The 22,284-nt window shown below is 41.0% G+C and overlaps 1 protein-coding gene across 4 annotated transcripts in view; it reads right to left on the reverse strand.

The window, feature by feature from the left end:
• TONSL (tonsoku like, DNA repair protein) overlaps window positions 1-16,690 on the reverse strand; it is a 35,366-nt gene extending 18,676 nt beyond the window's left edge. For all 4 annotated transcript variants that reach the window (XM_016432041.2, XM_007488792.3, XM_007488793.3 and 1 more), the window contains exons 1-15: window positions 16,373-16,690; window positions 13,707-13,802; window positions 12,053-12,195; window positions 11,116-11,299; window positions 10,223-10,352; window positions 8,956-9,127; window positions 8,651-8,765; window positions 8,097-8,242; window positions 7,700-7,852; window positions 4,356-4,481; window positions 3,921-4,119; window positions 2,021-2,109; window positions 1,766-1,855; window positions 471-543; window positions 80-243 (exon numbers count right to left, since the gene is read on the reverse strand). In XM_016432041.2, coding sequence (XP_016287527.1) covers window positions 80-243; window positions 471-543; window positions 1,766-1,855; window positions 2,021-2,109; window positions 3,921-4,119; window positions 4,356-4,481; window positions 7,700-7,852; window positions 8,097-8,242; window positions 8,651-8,765; window positions 8,956-9,127; window positions 10,223-10,352; window positions 11,116-11,299; window positions 12,053-12,195; window positions 13,707-13,802; window positions 16,373-16,397 — 1,905 coding nt within the window. In that variant the 5' untranslated portion in view covers window positions 16,398-16,690. The remainder of the gene's footprint in view (window positions 1-79; window positions 244-470; window positions 544-1,765; window positions 1,856-2,020; window positions 2,110-3,920; window positions 4,120-4,355; window positions 4,482-7,699; window positions 7,853-8,096; window positions 8,243-8,650; window positions 8,766-8,955; window positions 9,128-10,222; window positions 10,353-11,115; window positions 11,300-12,052; window positions 12,196-13,706; window positions 13,803-16,372) is intronic.
• Between the last annotated feature and the right edge of the window lie 5,594 nt (window positions 16,691-22,284).

The following is a 22,284-nucleotide window of genomic DNA, read 5'->3' on the forward strand; positions in this document are numbered from 1 at the left end:
TTCCTCTCTGAGGAACACTTCATTGCACAATAGAAACAAAGGAGCCCATCCTCCCCACCCCTAACCAGACTCCCCTCACCTTGCTGTTTTTTGCAGTAACTGATGCTCCCCTTTCTACTAGCAGCTCAGCCACCTCAAAATGGCCACAGTTGAGGGCGTCATGAAGAGGAGTAATACCCTCACAGCCCGGGCCTCCTGGATCATCCACTGCAGCACCATGGTCCAGCAAGAATCGGACAATCTCTAAGGACCCCAGAGCACCCAGTCAAGTATAGTCACTAGCTAATCAAAAATCTTGGTAAGACCCTAATTCAGATCCTCATTATGAGTTCCAGGTCCCCCTCCTTTCAATTCACTCCCTCCCATCCATCTTGCTCCTTTATTCACAATTTAAAAGTCCAGTCCTGTTTCTTCTCACCTCATCTTTCATAGGCCCCTATCTTTGGCTCACCCTATCCTTCCCCACTCACCCAAGTGCCCATGGTTGCAGGCTTCATGTAGTGGGGTCCAACCACAGTAGTCTCGGGGATTCAGAGGATGACCCTACAATGAAAGAAAGGAAAGATAAAGGTCCTGGGCTTGACTCTGCAATCAGGACCCATACCCCACTCCATAGACAAAAGCAAACAACCTGGCTCTTCAGCCCCTTTTAAATAGAATTTAACAAAATACCCATGTAACACACAAATGAGCTTCCTGATCCTTGAAGGTACTCTTACTTCTGGAATAATTTCAAGCTAGAGCATGAAATTTTAGCAATCAAGGGCCAGGGGCTTATTGTTAGTCACTTCAGTCTTGATGCCTAGGCCTCTGGACTCTGTCTGAAACAGTGAAAAATGCCATCAGAGGATAACTACTCCAGGCATGGGGGCCTCACCTCTCAGCAACATGTAACTCCTTCACTCCTGTCAGGACCTTGTCCACTTAACCACCCAGGCTCACATACCTGCCTAAAACAGAAAAACTACTTGGGTTTTTAATGTAGGAATTGGAATTCTCCTCAGTTTATTGGATTTAAATGTTAAGGAGGTACCCACATAATCCTATTAGCTTTAAGAGAAGAACTCTAACTCTCTTTATATAGTCCTGTTAATCTTACCCACATACAAAACCATAATTCCAGTCAAAACTCTTCCCTTTGTTTTACCCACACACTGATCTCTAACTGAGGCCCCAAGCCTATTCTAACCATTATACATACAGCGAGGTCAAAGGGGGAATAGGTGTATGTAGGCAAATGGCTTTATATAAACCACTCCACTCTCAGATCTCCTGTCTTACTAATAGGAGGTTGGTTTATAGCACAGCCTTAATAAACAAAAGAGCCAAAGCTCATACTAAATATTTCAAGTTTTATGTTACCTTGATTAGAGCCCTACACTCATGGGGACCCAAGAATGATAGTACAAACAAATTGGACCAAGTCTATGGCTTCTTCTTTTTTTTTTAAACCCTTACCTTCCATCTTGGAGTCAATACTGTGTATTGGCTCCAAGGCAGATGAGTGGTAAGGGCTAGGCAATGGGGGTCAAGGGACCTGCCCAGGGTCACACAGCTGGGAAGTGTCTGAGGCCAGATTTGAACCTAGGTCCTCCTGTCTCTAGGCCTGGCTCTCAATCCACTAAGCTACCCAGCTGCCCCTGTCTATGGCTTCTAAGGTGGATAAAAGGACAAGGATAGGGGAAGTTCTGTCCAAATCTCAGTAAGAAACCTCTGCAGGCTCTGATTCTACCTACATTCTTCCTTTAAAGGACCTGGGTCATACCTGTTCCACAAGGTCACGGACTCTGCGCTGCTGTCCATCAATACATGCTCGATGCAGCATTGTCTCTCCCATATCATTTCGTCGATTCCACTGTAAGAAATCCACCATATGGGCAAGAAATTGAAAGAGAATGTTCAAAAATCAGGGTGGCAATGGGGAGAAAAGGAAGGAAGCTCAGATGACAATATGATGAGGGCACAGGGAATGCAAAAATCTGAGAGTTGGCTGCTACCCATTTCCCTTCACCACACCTACCTTATTCACTTTTCGACGGCCAGGGCCAGTCTGCCCATAGCTCTCCATTTCCTCCTCTCCTGGCTGTAGACTGTCATTGTCTTCATTTTCTGGAACAATAATCAAGGGTAACTCATCCCAAGCCATATTGATATCACCACCTTGGGCTGGCAGATAACTGGGCACATGTTCTTAGATAAAAATGAGCCTAGAGAATGCCCAGTAGCCTCTTCCACAATCCCCAAATGCCTTCTCCATTAGTTTGACACTATGAGCAGATGTTAAGCTCTTCACTAGATAAATGACTTCTGAGATCTTTCCAGATCTGATTCTGTGATCCTATGATTAAACAAGTTTCTAATGTTTTCTCAGATCTAGTTACTGTGTTCTATCTTCATGTATCAAATCAAACATTTATTGAGCCTCTTCAATGGTCTTTGTAAGGTGCTAAGAGAAGTACAGAGAAGAAGTTAAGGATCTATCCTTATGTATATCAATCTAGTGAAGGAGATAGAAATGTACACAAAAAAAAGGGGGGGAAAAGAAATACATAAATCTAGAAATCTTGCTTTACTAGAAAACAAGATATACAAAAGCCCACAAGAGAGAAAAGACAAAAGTGTTATGGAAACAAGGAGAAGAAATTCGGTTTGGCTAGAGGATGAAAGAAAGCTTCATGAATAAAATTATACTGGCGCTAAGTCTTTAAGGATAGGGATGTGTTTTCCGACCAACAGAAATGAATGAAAGGGCAAGTTAGGGATAAGTATAGTATATAAGAGCAGATTCAGAAATCAGCATGCAGTTTTAATTTGGCAGAAGCACAGAGAATGAATATATAAAGGAGCAATGGAATCTAAGGCTGGAAAGACAAAATGGGACCAAATTTTGTAAAGAAAATGGGAAGGTTTATGAGAAAATGGGATGGTTACATTAGATGGCCTCTAAGGACTTTTCCAGATCTATGAGAGACAGAAGGGTAACATCAAGTTGTGCTTTAGGAAGATGAACCTGGCAGAGTGGAAGAATTGAAAAGGAAAATAATAGAGGCAAAGATACTTGTTAGGAGGGCTTAGCAATTTCTAGCAAGAGCGAAAGAGGATATAGACTTCTGACTTCTTTCCCCTTTAATGTAGTCCTTTTGAGATTAGCTCCAATTTATCCTGTATATAACCTGTTGGCATGTTTTCTCCCCCATTAGAATGTAAACTCCATAAGAACAGGGACTGTTTTTACCTTTCTTTGTATCTGCAGTTTTTAGCATAGTACCTAGCAAGAATAAGTGCTTCGTAAATGTGTGCATAACTGTAAAAAACTAGGTGAGAGAGGATGGGAATGAAAAGGAAGAGGGAAATCAAAGACATCTCAGAGGTAGAGATTTTGCAATTGAATGGAGGGGGCAAAAGAGATAAAGTCAGAGTTGACTGGAAGTCTGGAAAGACAGAAGATGCTAATATTCATCAAATGGAAGAGTCAAGCAAGGGAGCAAGTTTTGGATGAATAACTCCATTTTTTATATTTTAAAATTGAAATTCAGGTCTCCAGTTTGGGAAAGATCAAAGCTGGAGATAATTATCTTCTTAAGTATGGTTACTGTCAAATCTAGACAATGGAAAAGATCACCAAGGAAGAGCAGAGAGAAGAGAGACAAAGGCCAAGGATCTTAAAAGGAAATGAGCCAGTGACATCCCTACTTCCATAAAGTACCCAGAACAGAAAGTCTATATGAATGGGTGCTTCATTAAGAATGGGCCTGAGTACAAGGAGAGGCAACAGTCCCCAACATTAGAATTTTAGGCCAAATTGTGTTGATGATGAGAAGGCTGACTAGAGCAATAGAGCAGGATTTCAATGGTAGTTTGAGGCCCAGGTTTCCCAAGATTTCCCACTGGATTCCTTATAATCCTGGGCATTCACTCACCACTTTCTGAGAGTTCTACCTCACTATCTTCTAAGGCTTCACTGTTCTCCAGCTCTTCTTCCTCATCTTCCTCACTGATATCCTTAGATGGGCTCCCATCTTCTGTACTGCTCAACTCCTGAAGCTTAGAACTAGTGTTGGGGGCTTCGTGTGGCTGGTATTTCAGCTGGAGAGCATGGAGGTGCTGCAAGATCTGCCGCTGTGGAATGTAACAGAGATCAGAGATTATGACTCACAAACTCTGAGAGAGAAAAATCAATGAACATTAAAGAGGTGAGGACTAGAAGGGCAGGACTGCCTTAGAAACACGTTGTCTGGGAATGCATGATGGCTAAATCTTGACACAAGGCCCTAAAAGTAAAATTGGAAAGTGTTGTCAAAAGAAAAGGAGCTCTGGGGAGTACAGGGAAGTGGAACTATGTATATAGATCTCACCTGTAGCCACGGCTTCTTGGCCTCCTGTGAACAGTGGAGGGCACTCTGGAAACATGGTTCCAGCTCCTCATATGGCTTCCCACCCTCCTCCTTGGATAGGGCAATGTTCAACCAGGTCTTTGCTTCCTAGAAACATGGGAGAAAAAAAAAAGAGATAGATCCCCAGCAAACTCAATAACAGCTACATCCAATCCCAGGGGCAAGCACTGACTCATGACCTCCACCAACTTTTTATATTCCCCCTTTCAGTTCTTTATATTGAGGAAGAACTTCCCCAAGGTGGTCATCATTTATACCACTTGCTGTGTACAAAAGCCCTTCCTATGCTATAAGTTTCTCCATCCTTTATCCATCCAAGTGATAGTCTCAAAGCAGAGATCAAGTCACTCCCTTATAGCCTTTGGGATAATCAGTAAAAAAAAAAATATTAAACACTTACTCTGTGTCAAGCAATGTGTTAAGAGCAAAGGATATAATGAAAGACCAAAGACAATCCCTCAAAAATAATCGTACAAAAGTATTTATTGCCATGCTTTCTCTAGTGGCAAAATATTGGAAAATGAGGGGGTGTCTTTCGATTGAGGAATGGCTGAACAAATTGTAGTATATGGTTGTGATGGAATACTATTGTACTATAAGAAATGACAAGCAAGACGGTTTCAGAAAAAACTAGGAAGATTTATATGAAACAGAACAATATACATTATACAATGTTGTAAGGATGATCAAATGTGAAAGAGTTAGCAATTCTGATCAAGATAATGATCCAAGACAATTCCAAAGGGTCCATGCTTAAAAATTGCTGTCCACCTCCAGAGTACTGATGAATTCTGAATCCCAATTGAATCCTATTTTTTAACTTCATTTTTTCTTGTTTGTTTTCTTTTGCAACACACATATTATGGAAATATATTTTACATGACTTCACATGTATAATTGATATACTGCCTGCCTTCTCAATGAGTAGAAGGATGGGAAGAAGATCATTTGGAATTCAAAAATTTTAAAACTGAATGTTAGAAAATAATCAATATATAGATACCTAGGTAAAAGAATAGAGCACCAGGCCTAAATTGGAAAGACCTTTGTTCAAATATGGCCTTAGACACTTCCTAGCTGTGTGACCCTGCACAAGTTACTTAACCCCAATCCCCTAGCCCAGTGATGGCGAACCTATAGCACAGGTGCCAAAGATGGTACACAAAGCACTCTCTGTGGGCACACAGCAACCCCTCACATTTGTTATTAGAAAAGCAGAAGGACTTGGGCAGAGCTGTTCCCCATCCCCTCTCCATCAGGCCTGATGACATTTTTTCCATCTCCACCCTCTGCCCAGCAGCCCAATGGGTGCACTTTCTCCCATTTCACCCTTGTGTGAGATAAGGGTGTGGCATGGTATCCGCCCCCCCCCCAAGTTGGTGAGGGGAGGTACACAGCACTTGGTCTGGAGGTAGTTGGGGGTGGGGCCTGGCACCCCAGCTCTAAAAGGTTTGCCATTATTGGCCTAGCCCTTGTTGCTCTTTTGTCTTAGAGCTGATACTATGACAGAAGGTAAGGATTAAAAAAAAAAAGAAATTATTAGTATAGAAATAACTGAATCCAAGAGAGCTGATGAAATCATCAAATTAAATAAATTAGAGGGAGAAAGATCAAGGTAGAATCCCATTGGACAACCATTATTAATGGGCTTAACTTGCTTGAAGATCTAGAAAAGGAAACTGAGAAGGAGCTACAGAATAGGTAGGAGAGAGCAGTATCAGAAAAACCAGGAGAGAAGAAAGATATGAAGGAAAAGAGCTTGATCAACAGTGCCAAAGGCTGCAAAGAAGTCAAGAAGGAAGAGGTCCAAGCAAAGGTCATTTGAATTGGCAATTACAAGACTTTGGAGGGAATAGTTTTGCCTGAACAATAAAAGTTTGAAGCCAAACTATAGAGTTATGGAGAATGTTCTAGAAGCTAGGCAGTGGAGGCATCTATTTATTGTCTTTTCAAGGACTTGTCACAAAAGGGAGGAAAGATTTGGGAGGATAACTATCAGGAATAGATGGATAAAGTGAGTTTTGTTTTGAGGATGAAGAAGATGTGGGCATGTTTGTAGGCAATAGGAAGAGGCAGCTAATAGACAGGGAGAGATTGAAAGTAAGAGTAGGAATGATAGAGAAGGCAATCTGCTAGAGAAGATGAATGGAAAGGAACTGCTTATACATGTTAGAGGGTTTTTACTTTGGAGAAAAGAGCTACTTTATTGTGGAAGAAACAAATATAAATTTTTATTTGGAATTCAAAATCCTTTACCTATCTTTCCAGGCTTATATTATTTCACTTCTGTGTTCAAGACAAATTGAACTACTTGCTATTTCCCCTACTCAATATTCTATCTCCCATTTCAAAGTCTTTGGACAAACAAAGCTTGGAATGTACTACATTCACCTTCATCTCTTAGAATGCCTAGCTCCTTTCAAAGCTTTGCTCATTTCACTACCTACATGAAAAACTTTCTTGATGCTCACCTCCCCAACTGCTATTGCACCCCCCTATATGACTTCATATTTATTATGTTGTATATACATGGTTTTTTTATATGCACACATCATTCAGTTGTGTCCAATTCTATGTGAGTCTGTATGAGGTTTTCTTGGCAAAGATATTTAAGTGGTTTGTCATTTCTTTCTCCAATTTATTAGGCAAACAGAGATTAAGTGATTTGCCCAGAGTTTCACAGTCAGTGAGTGCCTAAGGCTAGATTTTACCTCATCTTCCTGACTTTAGGCCCAGTGCTCTATTTATTGAGCTATCTAGCTACTCCTCTCCATCGCCCCATGGCTTCACAAAGTCTTGGTACAGTTTTAAGTGGTAATAACTTACATATAAGCTGTTATATGCACCTATACTTTCTGTTTTTTATATGTATACATCTGTGTTCTCCCGCTAGAATGCAAATTCACTAAGGGCAAGGAAATGTTTGTTTTCCTCTTTATACCCCCAGAACCCAGTACAGAGGTTGCTGATAGATCCAAAAAAACAAGACTCTGCCCTTACCCTGAAAATATCTTCTGGTATAATGAGGGAGGTGAACTTATTGTAATATTAGGTATGCCATAAATATGAAGTATAATACTAATAAATATTTTTTGACTTGTCCTGTTTTTAAGGACTCGTTGGGGGTTATATGACTTTGTTTAAGAAAAAATATATAAAAGAACATGTAACCAAGTATAATACCAATTACATGTGGACCAAGTCTTGGAGAAATGGGGTTCAACAGAACTAGTCAGTCAGTAAAGGAAGGAGGTTCCTTGGAGAAGAGGGGAACAGAGATCCAAGTCTGGAGAGGGACATCTTACCTCTAAAGGATTGCCCCTCCGTAACCTCAGCTCTTCCTCATAGTGCTCCACAGCCTGACTGTAGTTCTTCAGATCCCCAAAGGTGGCAGCCAGTGAGACATGAATGACAGCCAACTCTTGATTTGGTATCTTCAGAGATTTGGCAAACTGCAACTGTGTGGGAATAGCCCCAGTAAGAAGAGGTCCTCTCTGATCCCTCATCCACAGCTGTCCAATTCCCTCTTGATTTTTCTTAGCCTTGGACTGTTCTTCGATTCAACTCCGTTTACCCTCCTTCTTAGTACATCCTGGAAACCTTTTTTGAAGAAAGCCCATCCCCAATAAGAAATGTGCCTTGACACAATGGAAGGGAGACTCCATCCCCGCAACTGCAGCTTGCAGGGAGGCACTCCCTTACCTGTTTCTGGTAAGCTTCAACTGCCTTGGGGAAGTCTCCAGACTTGGAGAACAGGTCCCCAAGCTGCTCACAAATACTCAGGGCTCCATGCAGGTCACTGCTCTCAGCCTCCTCCAGCCTTTGCTTCAGACTCATCACTTTTAGCACTGTTTGGTTATGTGTAAAGGAATATAGAAAATGAGATGTTATAATTATAATAAGGGCTCATAGTGTTCAAATTTTCCTCATGATATTTTGACAACCTTCAGAGGTTATTTGCAAAGGTATTATTGCTCCTATTTTGCAGATGAAAAAGAAGCTGACATTGACATAGTAGTTCTTTAAGCATTTTGGTAACAACAAACCTGGGAAGAAGGTAGTAGAGGTGTTATTATCCTCATTCTAGAAACAAGGAAACAGACTCGGAAAGAAAGTGACTTGGTCATATTTACAGAGCTAGTCAGTGGTAATCAAAGACAGATCTAATCATTAGGATTCTTAGGAAGGAAGAAATCTGAAGGGGAAGGAAAGGGCCCACACCAGTACCCATGGAAGGAATCCAAGTCAAGCCTTACCATACTTGAGGTTTCTGCAGATTGTATGCCGCTGCTTGGGTTGCTGAGAGCCTAGTCTATAGGCCTTCTTTAGGGCCCTCTTGGCTGCCACAAAATCCCCCAAGTCCTGGAGGATCTGAAAAACAAAGGAAGAAAATGATCAAATCCTTGACCTGGTACCTCACCCTTCCCAAATTCCTGAGGTATCCCTAAGATAGACCTTAGGGACAGTGATTCATCTGTCCTGTGGTCTCTAAAGAAGGTGATGCTTACAGACATAAGATCATGGATAGGGCAGAAATGGGAGCTAAAAAGCTACTAATTACCTGTGCAACAACAACACAACACTCGCTTTCCATGAACTTTCTCTTCATAATTCGGGCACATTCTCGTGCTCCCTCCAGGCAACGCATGGCCTTTGAGTGCTCCCCAGCCCGCCAGTGAATAGTGCCCAGATTGTAACGGGCACGATATAGGTCCTCATAGAGGTGATTTTGCCTGTAATCAGAAAGAAAGTAAACACTCATAGGCACTCAAAGATTTCTCTCTCTGCTTCCTGGCTCAAATCAAACAAGGCCCTGTAGCTGCTGTTTGGCCCCATTCTATACTGCAAACACTCTCTTTGCTCATGCTGTTTCCTTTTCTATAATAAAGATTTCCTTCCTAAATTATGAACCTATCAAACACTGAACACAAACCTCTCAAGAGATAAAGAATAGAAAATGAAGACTGTTTAGGAAATTATGAACTTCTATCATGTTCAGTTTTTGTAGATTATGAGCTCCTTACTTGCATTTCTTTGTATATATAACATGAAGGACAAGGCCAGGCACATAGTTGGCACTTAATAAATGCTTACCAGTGAATGTATATTAAATTTAACATGACAGTAACAAAATTGTTCAGTCTGCCCAGGTCCCATTCTGAATCTCTCTACTCTACTGTGTATTTTTTTTGTTTCACTGTTTTTTTCTATTTCTCTTTCCTTTTTTCATCACTATTACTATCCACCAACCCCTCACCTCCTTAAACAAAAACCATTACTCATAATAAATACACACAGTCAAGCAAAACTCATTAAAGTATTAGCCTAAAACACCAGAAAATTTAAACCTTGTTGGGCACCAACCTTTTCATTCACTACATTCCTCTTTCCTTTAAAGTCCAGGTCAAAATGCTACCTCTTCAAATATGCCGATATCCTGCCATTAGTAATGACTTTTTCAACTATACCTCACGTCATATTTTGTTCTACATCTAATATATTTATCATGTAACACAAATATATTAGAATTATCAGTGTTTGTATCTTAATCTCATAATTGAAAAATCTTAACTAAACCTGTTCTTCCCAGTGCCTATCACAGTGCTCTGAACCAAGTAATGCTTATTAAAATAAACTGCTTCCAAAGTTTTTTTTTTGTATGTATGCATATATCCTGTTTCTTTCTTGGGGGATAAACCAAGTCTATCTTCCTCAAACTAGGGGTTCCCTTAGGGCAAGGGCTATACCAAGGGAATATTCAGTCAGTTGTTTCATTAACCAATCTAAGATTAGGCTAGCAGAGGGGGTCCTAGGGGTAAGAGACTTACTCAGAAAGAAAGATGCTCTTCTTGATATAGTCACTACACAGGGCTGGCTGCTTCAGACTGTCAAAGGTCAGGCCCAAATTGAGGTAGAGACGGGTCCTCATCTCACTCAGTTCTTGCTGGGTTAGGACTCCTAAAAGAAATCCCCCAACCCAGGCCTTTAGTGGCTCTGTCCATTCTCCTCCCAATGCCTCCAATTAACCTTGCCCATTTTTCAAGCCTCTGATATGACCCTAACTTTCTTCCCTCAATATCCTTTCACCATTGATCTCTTTGGGATTATTCCTGTAAAAAAAAAAGATACTGGAAATTTTAATTTGCATTTGCATTTGGTGATAGAGAGTAGGACTAAGCTCCCTTTCTAGGAAGAGAAGCTACACAAGGGTAAATCCAAGTCTCCCACACGAGACTGGTATTCCTCAAAAGCTGAGGCTGTATCTTCCTTATAAGGACAGGATTTTTAACAAGGAAAGGGACTATTTCCCGACCTCACATGAGGGCAGAAGTCATACATATTCTTTATTATAACTTTCCACGGGCTTTGTACAAGGCCCTCATCTCCCAGTTGGTAAATAGAAATTCCTCTCTGCCTGACTCAAGGGACAAGGAAAAAGCAAACCAGTGGGTCTCTTCTCTGAATAGCTGGCTTTCCAAAGTCAAGTATCTAGAGGCGCAAAGATGTTCTGACAAGCCCAGGAAGCTGAGGGAAGTCACCAACTGTGGGAGACTGATGTTACCCCTGACTCATTGCTGGAGAACAGCTCAGGATCCTAGAGCCCTTCCTCTGCCTGTCAAAAAGCTGCTTGATGGATAAACAGGTCTTCTTGCCTTCCAGATCCCCAGCTTGGAGCATAAAATAGCCCTCCCATTCTCTTGCTATTATCAGAGGAACTCACTCTCTAACTTCTCATCCACTATTGCCAAGCTCTTTTCAAAAGCAGCCTGTGCCTGCAGAAGTGCATCAACTGATTGGCTGTGGTCGTAGCTGGCCAGATAGGTTCGGCCAATGGTTGCCCAGGCCCTCTGCTGCTCAATGTGGCTAGACAAGGACTGTGCCAGCTCTAGATGACGATGTTGGTGCTAGGGATAAAGTAAAACAATCAAAGGTGTCACACACATATGCACACATAGCTACCACTCAGATTTACACCTCCCCAAATAAAAAATTCATAACAATAAAAGGACACAGATTCCATTCCCACAACTTCCTCCTACCTCCTCCCTCCTGGAAACCTCATTCAAATCAACGTGTATTTATTTGAGCACCTGCCATGTTCAAGGACCTATGCTTAAATAAATCCAGCTTCTTTTGGTAGCCTCAATTACTCTAGCAACTGAATAAAGATGAAAAAAAGGGGCCTACATTAATCTCATCAACTAACATATGTGAGAAAAGCAAAAAATGAAGGCCAAGGTTATAAAGGTTTCTTTGTTGCCTAGTATAGGGAAGGTGTCTTAGAACAAGAAATCCCAATTCTGATAACTCTTTATGAGAACTGGAGAATTCTCTTCCTTTCTCTAGGTCTCAAAGTGGATTAAATGACTGAGATCCTTTCTAGTTTGGAATTTTTAACTTCAGTTATAACCAGTGCATGGTATATATTAGATGCTAATCAGAGACTGCTGATTAATAAGTCTGATGATTTTTTCATTGGTGGGGAAGGCATAGTCACTTCCCAAAGCAAAGGCACATAACTTTATCTCATCCCTAAAATTCCCCATGGGTGAGGAGTAGCTGCCTGTATGATACTTCAGTGCTTCTGGGGAGGAAGGAGGGGGGTGGCTTCCAACTTCCTACCAATCAGCCTCTCTCTGAGGGGGTCTCCACCATACCGTCAAGGCAGCTGTGTAATCCTCCAGTTCTGCCAGCCGCTCACCGATCTTTCGGTGGGCCACAGCACAGCCCAGAACATCTCCAGTACTTTCCAGAAGTTGAAGCTCTTGTCGGTGTTCAGCCAATGCCTCCCGGTAGCTGCCTGAATCACCCCAAGAAACAAGAGACACACTGTTAGGCTGGTGTGTGGGAAAGGAGGTAGGTTCCACACAAGGGCAGACATTACTTGTATTCAAGGGTGCTCTCTCACCCATCTAAACCCATAATGCTGAGGCAGCAGGTTTGGGCCTCACAAAGGGTTTACATCACCTTAGATCTGGCCAATCACTTTTTCTAGTTACTCCTAGCCTACAAAAGGTTCAGTAGAGAAAAGAGAGAATCATTGCCTACTTATAACACTCTTCATAGTCTTGATGCCTTTTCAGCCTATGAACCAAATACAAATTGATGAAGGTCTTAAAAAACCCATGACTAGTCTGGTTCTGCTGAGTTCCTCAAACTACCCTTTGTATAGTTAGAAATTCTTGAACCTCAAAACAAAACAAAACAAAACAAAACGACATTACCCAAAATTCTTTTCTGTATTATATAAAATCCTTTTCCCTTTTCCTGTGTCTATGTGCTTTTGCATGATTGTATTCAAGTGGCTGTAATTCCTTCCTCTCTCTCTCTTTGACCTCAGGCAGTTCTTTTGCTTTACTTATTATTAATAAAACTTTATAAAATATAATATTTAGTTATTGTATATTAATTTTAATCTTACACCTTGTTCTCTTGCCTCAAGTCTCTACTCACGGGCCAAGATATCCATAACCGCCCACTTCCTCTTATTTCATATTCCCAGCCCTTCCTTTCTTCTACACTATAGCTCATTATTTCACTGCTACCTCTTCTAGAAAGCACTCCCCAAACTACCAAGTCAGTGTCTGGCCTCTTTTTCTTTCAGTGCACCACTAAGATTACTGTTCTAAAATATTCATTCTGAAATAGCTACTCATAGCTACTCAGTTTGACCATTTGTATCGTCTGCTTCTCTCTAATTAGACCATAGAGTCTCATTTGTCTTCCCTCAAGGAATACCCAACTCTTCCATTAGACCCATAACTTCAAGAAGGTATGGCTATATCACTCTACCATTCATGGGATCCTTTCTTCTCTCCTTCCTTCCTAAGAATCCTAATGATTAGATCTGTCCAAAAGTGGCACATGCTGCTTCAGGAGGTGGCAGATTCCTCATCACTGGTATTCAGAGGCTGAATGACCATTTGTCTTGCCAGATAATGGTTGACCTAAATTACGTCCAAGACTCCTTTCAATGCTTTGACTCTATCATCATTATCTCCCAAGGCTATTATTCAAACATGGTTCTGAGGCCACTAAAAAAGTCATCACTGACTCCCTGACTCTTGACCTACTCTAAAACTACCAACCTGGAAACCCAAGGAACCTCAAGGATAGGCCAGGAAGAAAGATGTATTTATTTTCTGTCATATACCCAGGATGGTGTATAATAGGAACAGAGTTGTGCCACTGGTAAAGAGAGGTTCTCCAATTCTGCCTCTCCATTTGGCAGGAAAGCAAGAGTTTGAAAACCTAAACTATAATACTCTCCCTCCCTTTAGAAGTCTTGACTTGGCCAAAAGGAATACTTACCATGACTGGCCAAAATCTCACCCAGTTGATTGCAGAGCACAGCCTCTTCTTTCAGCTGTCCATTCTTCTGGGCCTTGGCCTTGGCTTTTTTTAACTCTGGGGGAGAAGATAGAAAGCCTCAAAGGATGCCTCTCTCCTACCCAGATCCCTAAGGAAGCTACATGGCTCACTGGATGGAATGCTGGACTGAGTGAGGAAGACTTGCATTAAAAATTCAATCTTAGACACCTGCTAGCTATGTGACTCTGGGCAAATCACTTGTTTGCCTCAGTTTGATCATTTGTAAAATGGAGATAATAACAGCATCTACTTCCCAGGTTTATTATGAAGATAAAATGAGATAATATTTGTAAAGCATTTTGTAAGCCTTAAAGCACTATATAAATGCTAACTGTTATTATTACTGAAGCATGTTGATGACATGAGAAGGAAAAAGAAGCCCTTAAACCCCTCTGCTCCAGTTCAAAGATAGATTAGATCTAGAAGTTAGGAGGTCTTGACTGATTATGAGTAGAATAGAAGAAAGGTAAAGAAGCTGAGCTTAGCATTGAGATGTCATATAGCATTCTGTACCTCAGTCTAATGTCCTCAAAACATATGCTTTATAATGACCTTTGTATGTTATCCCCCTAATACTCACGAGCTCTCTGAGGTCAAAGCTATATCTTATCTAAATTTTGATCTCTCAGACCTTAGCACAATGCTTTACACACAGTAGGCTCTTAATAAATATCCAAAGAGGGGGTAGCTGGGTGGCTCAGTGGATTGAAAGTCAAGCCCTGAGATAGGAGGTCCTTGGTTCAAATCTGCCCTCAGACACTTCCTAGCTGCAAGTCATTTAACCCCCATTGCCTAGCTCTTACCACTCTTCTGCCTTGGAACCAATACCCAGTATTGATTCTAAGACTGAAGATAAGGGCTTAAAAAAAAAATCTGAAGAACCAAGGTGTTATAATTTTCTCCTGCCTCCATAGTTTTGTTAACCCTTCTCTATTTTGTAATTCTGAACAATTCAACTGGCACCTCTTTCCAAATGCCTTTCTGAAGACACTTGGTCAATAATGAAATTCTCTTTTGGACCTCACCTAACAACAGCTGAATAAATGGAAAGAATAACAAAACAATTGAAACTGAAATTAAAACTGAAAAACAAAACTATGAAACAGAAATAACCAAGTTTGATACAAAGAAGATATGACAAAACATCACCTTCCCTCTTTCTTTCCTCAGTTGGGGGATTAAGAGTGAGAAAAATTACCTCTCAGACTATTTTGATGTGTGGTTAGTTTTGCTTAACTATTGTTTTTCTCTTTTTTATCCTTTGCTATATGAGATGCCTCCATGAAGAGGATGGGGAAGGGATATCTTGAGAATGTAGGGGGATATAAACAAGATATAATGAATATTACAAATAATAGTAATAACTAGCATTTATATGCTTTACGGTTCACAAACTATTGCATGTATATGTTCTCATTTTATATTCATAACAACCCTTTTAATTGGGTAAAAACAAGTATTATTATCTAACAGTAGTGTCTCACCAGTGTTACACAGCTATTAAATATCAGAGGAGGAATCTATCTCTGGAAGCACTATTTACATTACATATAACACTGACTTGAGTAAATGTTTTGTGTCTCCACTTCACTTTTCATGAAATGTCATGAAATGACCTGGGTTGATCTAATTCTCCTAGTAAATAGAGGGAGGAGTCAGTGACTGTATGCTGACACAGGGGATCTGTCCAATGGAAGGGTGGAAAAGAGATGGTCTAGAGAATCTCTAGCATGGTCAGAGAAGACTCAGGTGGGTAGAACGAGGTAGATGTAAGGATAACCTGAGGGGAGGGGGGCTAATTCAAGAAGACATAAGTAGGATGTTTGATATTCTGAAGGAATATGAGCGATGATGTTCCCCAAGAACATGGTGGAGGGGAGGTGGGCACCATGGCAAAGGGGAATGGCATGTCAGAAGGGACATGAGGGGAAAGATCAGAAGAAACAAGGGCAAAGGGAAGGGGAAAGGGAGGATACAGGGTTAAGGTTGGAGATGATTATAAAGGGTACCGGGTTAGAGCCATCATGGGGGAAAGTAACTGAGGGAATGGGGGAGTGATGAGGGAGGAAATGAGGGAACGTCTGGGAGTAAATGAAGGGGGAAGTACAAGATCAAAGGAAGCCCAGAAATGGGTGGTGGAGTTGAGGGGGTAGTAAGAGGGAGGAGATGGGGGGGGGCCTTAGGGGACACAAATAAAGTAGGACGGGTAAAGGAGGAAATGGGTGGACAAGAGAGTTGGGGGGACAAAGGAGGAAAGTGGAGAGCAATAGGAAAGAAGTGAATAGGGGGATTAGGAGAAGTGAGTAGGCGTGATAATGTGAGGTAGTGAGGGGGAGGACATAGGAGTTATGGGGAGCATTAAGAAGTAGTCGAGAGGACATAGGACAAATGAGTGGAGGGAGACGGGGAAAGTAAATGAGGAGTTACGGGGAAGGGTACCAGAAAGAGAGTGGTGGGACACGGGGAAGGGAGTGGGAGGGGGCTGGGGAAGGTTTGAGGTGGCACGGGTTGGGGGGGGGGGAGAAGAGGAGTGCCAAGAGGAGGGGGGGCAGGAGATAACCGAGAAAGGACCTACGCACCAGCCCTCGCCCGTTCCCTTTACTCACGGCGAATCTCCCGCTCCTCATTCATGTCCCGGCCTCCCCGTCACAGACCATTCAGGGAACTGTGCCGATGGCACGGGGACAACAGCAACACAGCTCCCCGGAAACTTGTGGCTTCCCGCGCTCCGGAGGCAGCCCCGCCCCCACGCGCGCGCGCAACTCATCCATTGGCTCCCAGTGTTGTTCCTCCACCACCACCAACCCCTCCCTCACCCGGGTAGCAGGCTCTGAGGAGCCTAGTGGACGCGTCGATTCCTAGCCAACTTTGAGCCTATCCACGCCGAGCTCCACCTCCGGGGAGCCTTAGCGGATGTAGACCCCGAGTCATTCTGGGAATGGCAATCAGCCCTGGGAGAATTGCATGGCATGCCGGGAATTGCCCGGAAACTAGCGTCAAGACACGATGTATTCTGGGGATTGTAGTCGGAACTTCGGGAGAGACGAAAGGCTGGGTGGAAATTATATTCTGAACAGAGCGATGAAGCAATCGTACTGGAAATTAAAAGGTGCTCTGGTTAAACACGAGGAAACCCAATTTATTTTCTCGGAAAAGAACTCTGAGCCCCAGCTCAAAAGTTTCCAGGGAAGGTCATGATGAAGAGGCATGATAGCCTAGAAAGGAAAACAGCTCAAACAGTAGTTAACCTCCTTAAGGTCGCTCAGCAAAACAAAAGGGCTCAGCTAGAAGGTGGTCCCCAAGCTTGTAACTCCAAGAGGAGTTAGGACAATGCAGCTCTCTTCCTTATTTGTAGAAGTGGGGGACTTCATATTATGTCAGACATGAAGTGTTTCATTATGTTACCCACCCACCCGCCCTGCCACACCTCCATTATATTCTTTGTTATAAATTACTCTCTGGTTGAGAGAAGGATATGCTGGGAAATAAAGGTTATATAAATAACGATTCAAATGAGAAGAACCCAAGTCTCCTGACCTCTAATGAAGTCAGGTGGCACTGCTAATAGAGGGAGCCTGGAGGTAGGAAGATCAGTTCAAATTCAATCTTAGACATGGCTGTGAGAGCCTGGGCAAGTTACTTAACTTGCTTGCCTCAGTTTCTTCACCTGTAGAATGAGGATAATATCCCCTACCTCTGAGCTGTTGTGAACTCAAATGAGATAAAGCACTTAGAGAAGTCCCTGGGTCAGTGTTGTTCACTCATGTCCAACTCTTTGTGATCCCATTTGGGGGTTTTCTTGTCAAAGATACTGGAATGGATGTCATTATTTCCTTCTCCAGTTCATTTGACAGATAAGGAAGCTAAGGCAGAATTAAATGACTCCTTTGGAGTCACACAAATTGGTGTCTGAGGCCAGATTTGAACTCAGAAAGATGAGTCTTCCTGGTGCCAGGCCTGGCAGTCTATCCACTTGCTATCTATCCACATAGCTATTCTCTGGCATATAGTAGTTGCATAATAAATGCGAGCTATTATTATTAAGGTGACACATATGGTCTAAGAGAATCATAGACTCGAAATCAGGAGGACCTAAGTTCAAATTGTATTTGAGTGACCCTGCATTACTGAACCTCTTTCAGCACCTGTAAAATGGGGATAATAACACATCTATCTTAAGGTGATAGTTGTGAGGATCAAGAGATAACAAATATAAGGAGCTTTGCAAGCATTAAATCTTTGCATCAAAGCTGGCTAGTTATTAAGGTCTTCCCACCACTACCACCAGCACTGAAAGAAGAGCTAAGCTCCCCATTCAGTTTTCTCCAGTTTTACAGTAAAGAAAAGATGAAGAGATGCTCTGTTTCCATTGGGAAAGAAGGGAATAAGCAGGAGCTAGAGGCAGCTCTTTGACATACTAAATGCACTTAAGTTCCTAAAGCTCTCTGCTCTAAAGAATCCTTTCCACAAGACTCAGAGCTTCCTTTAGGGTCCTGCATGGTAAGTTACTCAGGAAATATTCAGATTTCCCTTAGTTATTTTTTATGCAATGGCACTTCCTAAATGTAGAAACTAGCCACACATACACCCCCACTGAGAACTCCCTCTTTCGATGCTCTTACTAGTGGATATACTTGCTGGATTTCCCTGGGTAAGCCTTGGGCCTCCCTCAGCTATCTTGTAAAATGCAAATTAAAAAAAAAAACTTTTTTGACCGAAAGGTCAATAATGAGATTTTCTAGAGCAAGGCAACAGCTTGGAAGAGGTAAAGGATCCTGGGAATGTCCACTTTTAAAATCCTCTTCCACGGGAGGTCCTAGGTTCAAATCTGGCCTCAGACACTTCCCAGCTGTGTGACCCTGGGCAAGCCACTTGACCCCCATTGCCTAGCCCTTACCACTCTTCTGCCTTGGAGCCAATACACAGTATTGACTCCAAGACAGAAGGTAAGGGTTTAAAAAAAAATAAAATCCTCTTCCTCCTGCCTCCCTTTCCCTACTTTTACCAATTAGATATTGATCTGGGGGGCAACTAGGTGGCTCAGTAAATACAGAGCTAGGCCTGGAGTTGTGAGGTCTCGAATTAAAAACTGACCGTAGCTCTGTGTCCCTGAGCAAGTCACAACTCCAATTGCCTAGCCCTTACATCATTTCTGCCTTAAAACCAATACTATCAGTTCTATAACAGAAGGTATGGGCTTAAAAAACAAATTGAATTGGGTTAACTAGCTTTTCTTTCAAAATACAAATTGAAAAGTTGAGTCCATTAATCATTTCACTTTGCTGTCATTTAGACTCAGCTACAGCCAATAATGAGACTGTACAGTTTACAACGCAACTCATTAAAATTAAATCCCTTGGACAGACTGTGCTTATACCTTCTTTCTCATGCAACTATAACTGGTTTGGAATTTTAGGTGCAAAGTCACTGTTAAAGCCAAAATGTTATTCATAAATACCACATAGAAGAGCAGGCAGACAGCAGAGGGGTGAATAACACTAAATACACAAACCAAAAAACTCACAAAGCCCAGATTTCCAAGACTAATCTGTTACCCAGCACAGTAAAAAATAAATGCTCTCAATAGTAACCTTCAATCAAATAAGGGTTCAATTTACATTCTTTGTGTCCTGAGATAGGAAGGGGAGGAGCCTAGAAAGGGAAGTAAGAAGGGAAGAATAGTTTAAGTGGGGTGCTAAGAGTCTTGAGTTCAAATTCCACCATATACACTGTGAATACCAGCATAGTATAGTGAAGAGAATTTTAGGTTTGGAGTCAGAAGACTTGAGTTTAAATAACAACTCTCCTATATATTACCTATGTGACCTTGAGCAAGTCATTTTCTCTAAGCTGGAGGGGCCTCTGTTTTCTCATCTGCAAAATGGAGTTGGACTAGATAACTTGTTGTCCCTTCCAGCAGTAAATCTGTGATCATATGCAAAAATCATTTCATTCATTGGTGTTTAAGAGCCTACTATATATGCTAGGCTCTGTATATGCAAAGATGATATACTAAAGCAATATATATATATATATATATATATATATATATCAAGCTGCTTACATTCTATCAGTCAAACAACAAACATTACCAGGTTTCAAGTACTGTTTTAACTTCTGGAGATATAAGAAAAGGGAAAAAATGGGCCATGTCTTCAACAAGCATGCATTCTATTGGGAAGGTAACAATTTTTATTTATACATTTTCCAGACAGAAAACAAGCTCTTTGGGGGCCTGGGAGTATTTAATAAATGCTTTATTGTTTCACATATATTAGTGTATGTATAATATGTGTGTGTGTGTATGTGTGTGTGTACACACACAGGAAATAAAGATATGGGAATAAGCATTATTAGCAGCTGGGGGATTAGGAAAGATCTCATGCAAGAAGGGGCTTATTTTGGATTGATGAAAACTCATAGCCTTTTCTTCTGACCCAGTATATAATGAACCTAACCTTTTCTTTAATGACTATTTTAAAAAGTTGTACTATATATTAGTGATGTCATGTTTTCCTCAACACTAAATTGCCTTACATTCCCCAACTGAGAAATGGTCAAAGGACCTAAACGAGCAATTTTCAGATGAAGAAATCAAAGCTATCAATAATCATATGAAAAAAAATGTTCTAAATCCCTCTTGATCAGAAATCAGAAATGCTCTAAACCCCATTTTGATCCCTTAAGATAACACCTCACACCTATCAGATTGGTCAATATGACAATAAAGGAAAGTGATAAATGTTGGAGATGTGGCAAAATTCAGACACTACTACATTGTTGATGGAGCTATGGACTGATCCAACCATTCTGGAGGGCAATTTGGAAATACACTCTAAAATAGTGGATAGCCTTTGATCCTGTGATACCATTACTAGGTCTATATCTCAAAAAGATTAAAAAAGGGGGGAGGGGAAGGACTGACTTGTAAAAAAATATTTCTAGCAGCTTGTGGTGGCAAAGAATTGGAAATTGAGGGGATATTGAAAACATTTTATTTGATCAATTACATGTAATAACAAATTTTCTCATAAGTTTTTGTAAGTTATATGATCCAAATTGTCTTCCCCTCCCTCCTTTTATCTCTCCCCCCTCCCTGAGCTAGCAAGTCCTAGGGACTGATGACAAAGAATGCTATCTCCAAAGAAAGAACTGTTGGAGTAGGAATGCAAATTGAAGCATATGTTTCACTGTAGTTTATTTGGGCTTTTGGTTCTATATGAATATTCTTATAAAAATGAACAAAATGTAAATGTTTTGCATGACAATACATGTATAACTCAGATCAAATTGTTTACCATCTCTGGGATAGGAGAGAAAAGGAAAAAATTTGGATCACATAACTTCAGAAAATGTGGAAAATTATTACATGTAATTGGTAAAATAAATATCTTTATAATTTAAGAAAATCCACCAAATTGACTGGGCTTTATGAGTTTCTGGTCTGATTTGTAGGGATTTCCTAGCTTTTCCTACTACTGTTATGGTCCTTTAATCCTGGAGTTAGGAATTCAAGTCTATTAAAACAGGCTGAGAATGTTAAAATCCTAAAATGGATTCCTAAAGGGACAATATATGATCATTAAGAAAGAAAACATGATCACTAGGAATTAGCATAGGCTCGTCATAGACTTAGAATTGAAGTAGATCTTAGAGGCTAAGTCAACTCCCTGACTGTTCAAGCACAGTTAAGTACAGTTGAATAAATCACTGATCCTTGAGCCTCAGTTTCCTCATCTGTAAAACTAAGGGGTTGAACCTGTTTCTAGGATTTATGACCAAATCAGGTTAGAAAAACCTTATTTTTAAAAATGAGCTTACTATTAAATAAGAATGTTATAGATAATCCCAGTTGTTAGGGAGCTGTTTTACAAGGGCTCCCAAAAATATTTTGGGCAAGTTGAGAGAGGTGGGCTGGATAAAAGACAATAATTGCAGGTTGGCCACATTTAATTAGCACTCTAGCTTTTAATTATCATACTAAAGTTTTCCATACAACTAAACTATGAGGTAAGGAGTGATAAATATTACTTTAGAGTTAGGTAGGTACAGAACTGATTGGATGACAGAATCCAAAAAGACTTGTTGGTATGAATAAATAATAGGTTGCATTGATAGTGCTCTATGGTTAGCCAAATACCTTCCTTACATGTTATCTCATTTGATCCTTTCTCTACTAGAAAATTTCAGGATTCTATTGTTAGCTCTGTTCTATATAAAAATTTAAGACAGGCTCCATCTACATGTAAGAATATGCAACAGCTCCATTTCATAACAGCTACACCAAGTCAATGGCTCTTGGGTTCATGGTTTATAGATAATTCTTTGAGGGAATCTGAAATTGTCAGAAATCAAACATTTGTATAAGGAGGGCAACACTAAGTCCTAAGTATAAGGAGTTAGCACAGGAGTAAGTGCAGTCATTGAGACATTACACAAGTTCCTAGGGAGCAGTCTGATTTGGTCTCCAGTGCTTAGTATGAATTACTATCTCCTGTGGATGGAAGGTTGGTGGAGC

This window comes from Monodelphis domestica, chromosome 3 (assembly GCF_027887165.1).
Source record: "Monodelphis domestica isolate mMonDom1 chromosome 3, mMonDom1.pri, whole genome shotgun sequence".
In the NCBI taxonomy this organism is placed as follows: domain Eukaryota; kingdom Metazoa; phylum Chordata; class Mammalia; order Didelphimorphia; family Didelphidae; genus Monodelphis; species Monodelphis domestica.